Raw genomic sequence first — 2,739 nt, forward strand, 5'->3', positions numbered from 1 at the left:
ACCTCTAGCAGCCCAGCCAATACAAATGCCAAGGAAAGAAGAAAGGACGCTGGGCCCACTGAAAATGCGCGCATCCACCCTCCTTGTGCAACCAGCACGAGCGCCCCCGCGACTGCCTCGGCAGGCACGCGGTTGCATCAGGGGCACAAGAAAACTATATACACATGTGCACGCCGCAGCTGTGAAATGTTGCAGCGACGGGGCAGGGAGGTGCAGGTTGCCCTGTGGAGTGGGGGACACCAAATGGCCCCGGCCTGATGGAAACCATCGCCGCCGAACTGCTTGCTTGCGGTGTGTTGCAGCGCAATCTTTGAGAAACTTCCTTGGGGCCACCTTTCCATCACGACGCCGCCGCGGCCACTGCTCCCGCTCAAGCCATGAGCAGCTTGCGGGTGCGGGTCTTGACCTTGAGTGTGTAGTAGATCGCCAGGCGCAGCACCACCAGCATGGCGATCAGTATAACGGCGTCCGGCCTATTGGGGAGCAGGCAAAATGGAAAATTGAAGGGATGGGTGACGAGCTGAGCAGGGAAGAAACAGGAGCAACGCCGGGTAGCAGATGGCGGGAACAGTCAATACCACATTATATGTATATATGACCCGGACGGCCATGCACAACACATGTCCGCTTGATGCCATCAGGCTCAAAAAACTGGGCTCTCCCAAGCTCACCAGGCGGGTGCTTGGGGGTCGGCAGGCAGGCCCAGGGTCGTCTGCACGTCGGCTGCAAAATGGTGTGGGAGGGTGGGGGCCAAGAGCATCAGCACAAGAAAACCTCAGCATGAATTTTTCCAGCGCGCAGCTAATGATGCTGAATTGCTGATGCGACTCACACGCACAACATCGTTGCATTGCCATGATGCTACCTGACCGATTGTGCGATCAGCCACGGTTTTCCAAGGAGCAAAAAGCACTTCAACCTCAGCACCTGCGAGGAAGCTGCTCTCACCAATGGGCGAGCACCCGGGGATGGCGCGGAGGTCGTCTGGGGTGTAGCCGCGGCTGGAGGAGGAGGTGACCTCGCCGCCGCAATCAAAGATCTCGTAGCGCCTGAGGGGTCAGGGCCAGAGGGGAGGGGGCGAGGGATTAGGACTGTCGGAGCGGGCTGATGGAAGAGGGCGACGAGAGGCGCGGCATGGCAAGGTCGCAGTCCATGCGGATCCAATGGTGCGAACCAGGCAGTATTCTGCAAAGACGCAGAACAGTCCGCGAGCCTGCGGCCTGTGGTGCGAGGTGGTGCTTCGCAGCAGCGCGGTCACATCCAGCCCGGCCTGCCGGGGCACCACAGCGCCACACGCCACACGCTCCCCACAAACAAAAGTGGACGACAAAACCAGACAAAACCATGCCTGACTTGATACTGGGCCTGGCGTGACTGCGCCCGGTGCAACTGGGCCCGGCGTGACCGCTCCAATGCAACTGGCCCGGGTGTTGTTGGGCGGGGGTCAGGCGGGGGCCGGCGCGGCAGGGCGAGGCTGCGAACCTGAACTGGATCTTGGTGAGAATGTTGAAGCCCCAGTAGAGGAACGAGATGTAGCGCACCCAGCTGATGAAGACCGGGATGGAGCGCGCGTAGTAGCCACCCACCAGCAGGAACGTCAGCATGATGACTGAGGCGGCGGGCGAGGAGGGCGAGTGCGAGAGAGGGGATTATGATGGGGGGACCGAGAGGAGAGGGGGGGAGGGCCTGAAAGGGGGGAGGGTGATGCTTGGGGTTGGTAACTCGCAAAATTGCAGATGGCATCAAAAGTCCAGCCGAGCCAAGTCAAGAGCTGCCGACAGCAGCAGCTGCAACCATGATGCATTTTCCATGATATGATTTTGCGCGACAGGCAGCCACACGAGCAGGGAGCCCGGTGCCCTGCACGCGGGGTGTCCAGCAGGGCTCTTCCACAGGCGTTTCGCCCCGCCAAGGCGCACCCGTCGTGGCGGTCTGGGCCTTCTTTGGCTGCATGAAGATGCCGCCCAGCAGCAGGCCCCAGGCCTCAGCCACCATCACCACCAGGATCATGGTGCCCAGGTTGGCAAAGAAGTCGGCCGCGTTGCGGTTCAGGCCGCCAAACCTGGGCGGACCGGGGCATGCCAGGGTGGGAATCAGGTCGAGAAAGAAGTGACTTCCTCAAAATCGAAGGTTGAGCGGCCGGCGCAGCAGTACCTCAATGCAACAAAACACAGGCGACATGCAGATGCCGCGGCACAGTCCGTGCACGGGGGCGCCGAGACTCCGCCGCGAGCGCGGGGGCGCCAGTTCAGGCTGTGTGTGCAGGGCAGGGTGGTGCGAGGGGTGGGGGGCGGGGTTGTTGCCTCACCAGTACGCGATGAGCACGAACAACACCTGCATGTGTGTGTGGGGGGAAGCGGACACACGTCGTTTGTTTGAGGTGCCAGCCAGCAATTAAGGAGACAGGCGGCTTTGTGCGAGGGTTGCCGTTGTCAGGCGAGCAGAGGGCAAGCGCGGGCGAGGGAGCAAGGGCTGGCCAGAAGCAGCCAAGGACCCGGATTGGTGAGTCGTGGACTCATGCCTTGGAGGCAGCGTGATGGCCGTACAAGGTCTTCACGCCACATCCAGCGCGCATGAGTGCGAGTGACAACACCAAAAAAAATCCCTTCAGAACCCAACAACGACCACCCTATGTCAAGCAGTGTTTCTGCTCCCAAATACAGGCGCTCACACACGCTCACACACGCACGCGCGCGCGCACACACACACACACACACACACACACACACACACACACAC

The 2,739-nt window shown here is 61.2% G+C and overlaps 1 protein-coding gene across 1 annotated transcript; it reads right to left on the reverse strand.

The window, feature by feature from the left end:
* Positions 1–370: 370 nt before the first annotated feature.
* Positions 371–2,340, reverse strand: MNEG_15984 (hypothetical protein; the record flags this gene model as incomplete). The annotated part of the gene is made up of 6 exons (XM_014035545.1): positions 371–473; positions 672–723; positions 949–1,049; positions 1,483–1,609; positions 1,920–2,062; positions 2,309–2,340. The coding sequence occupies 6 exons, from the start codon at positions 2,338–2,340 to the stop codon at positions 371–373; spliced, it is 558 nt and encodes a 185-aa protein (XP_013890999.1).
* Positions 2,341–2,739: the final 399 nt, after the last annotated feature.

The sequence above is a fragment of the Monoraphidium neglectum genome (genome assembly GCF_000611645.1).
Source record: "Monoraphidium neglectum strain SAG 48.87 unplaced genomic scaffold scaffold05857, whole genome shotgun sequence".
Classification (NCBI taxonomy): domain Eukaryota; kingdom Viridiplantae; phylum Chlorophyta; class Chlorophyceae; order Sphaeropleales; family Selenastraceae; genus Monoraphidium; species Monoraphidium neglectum.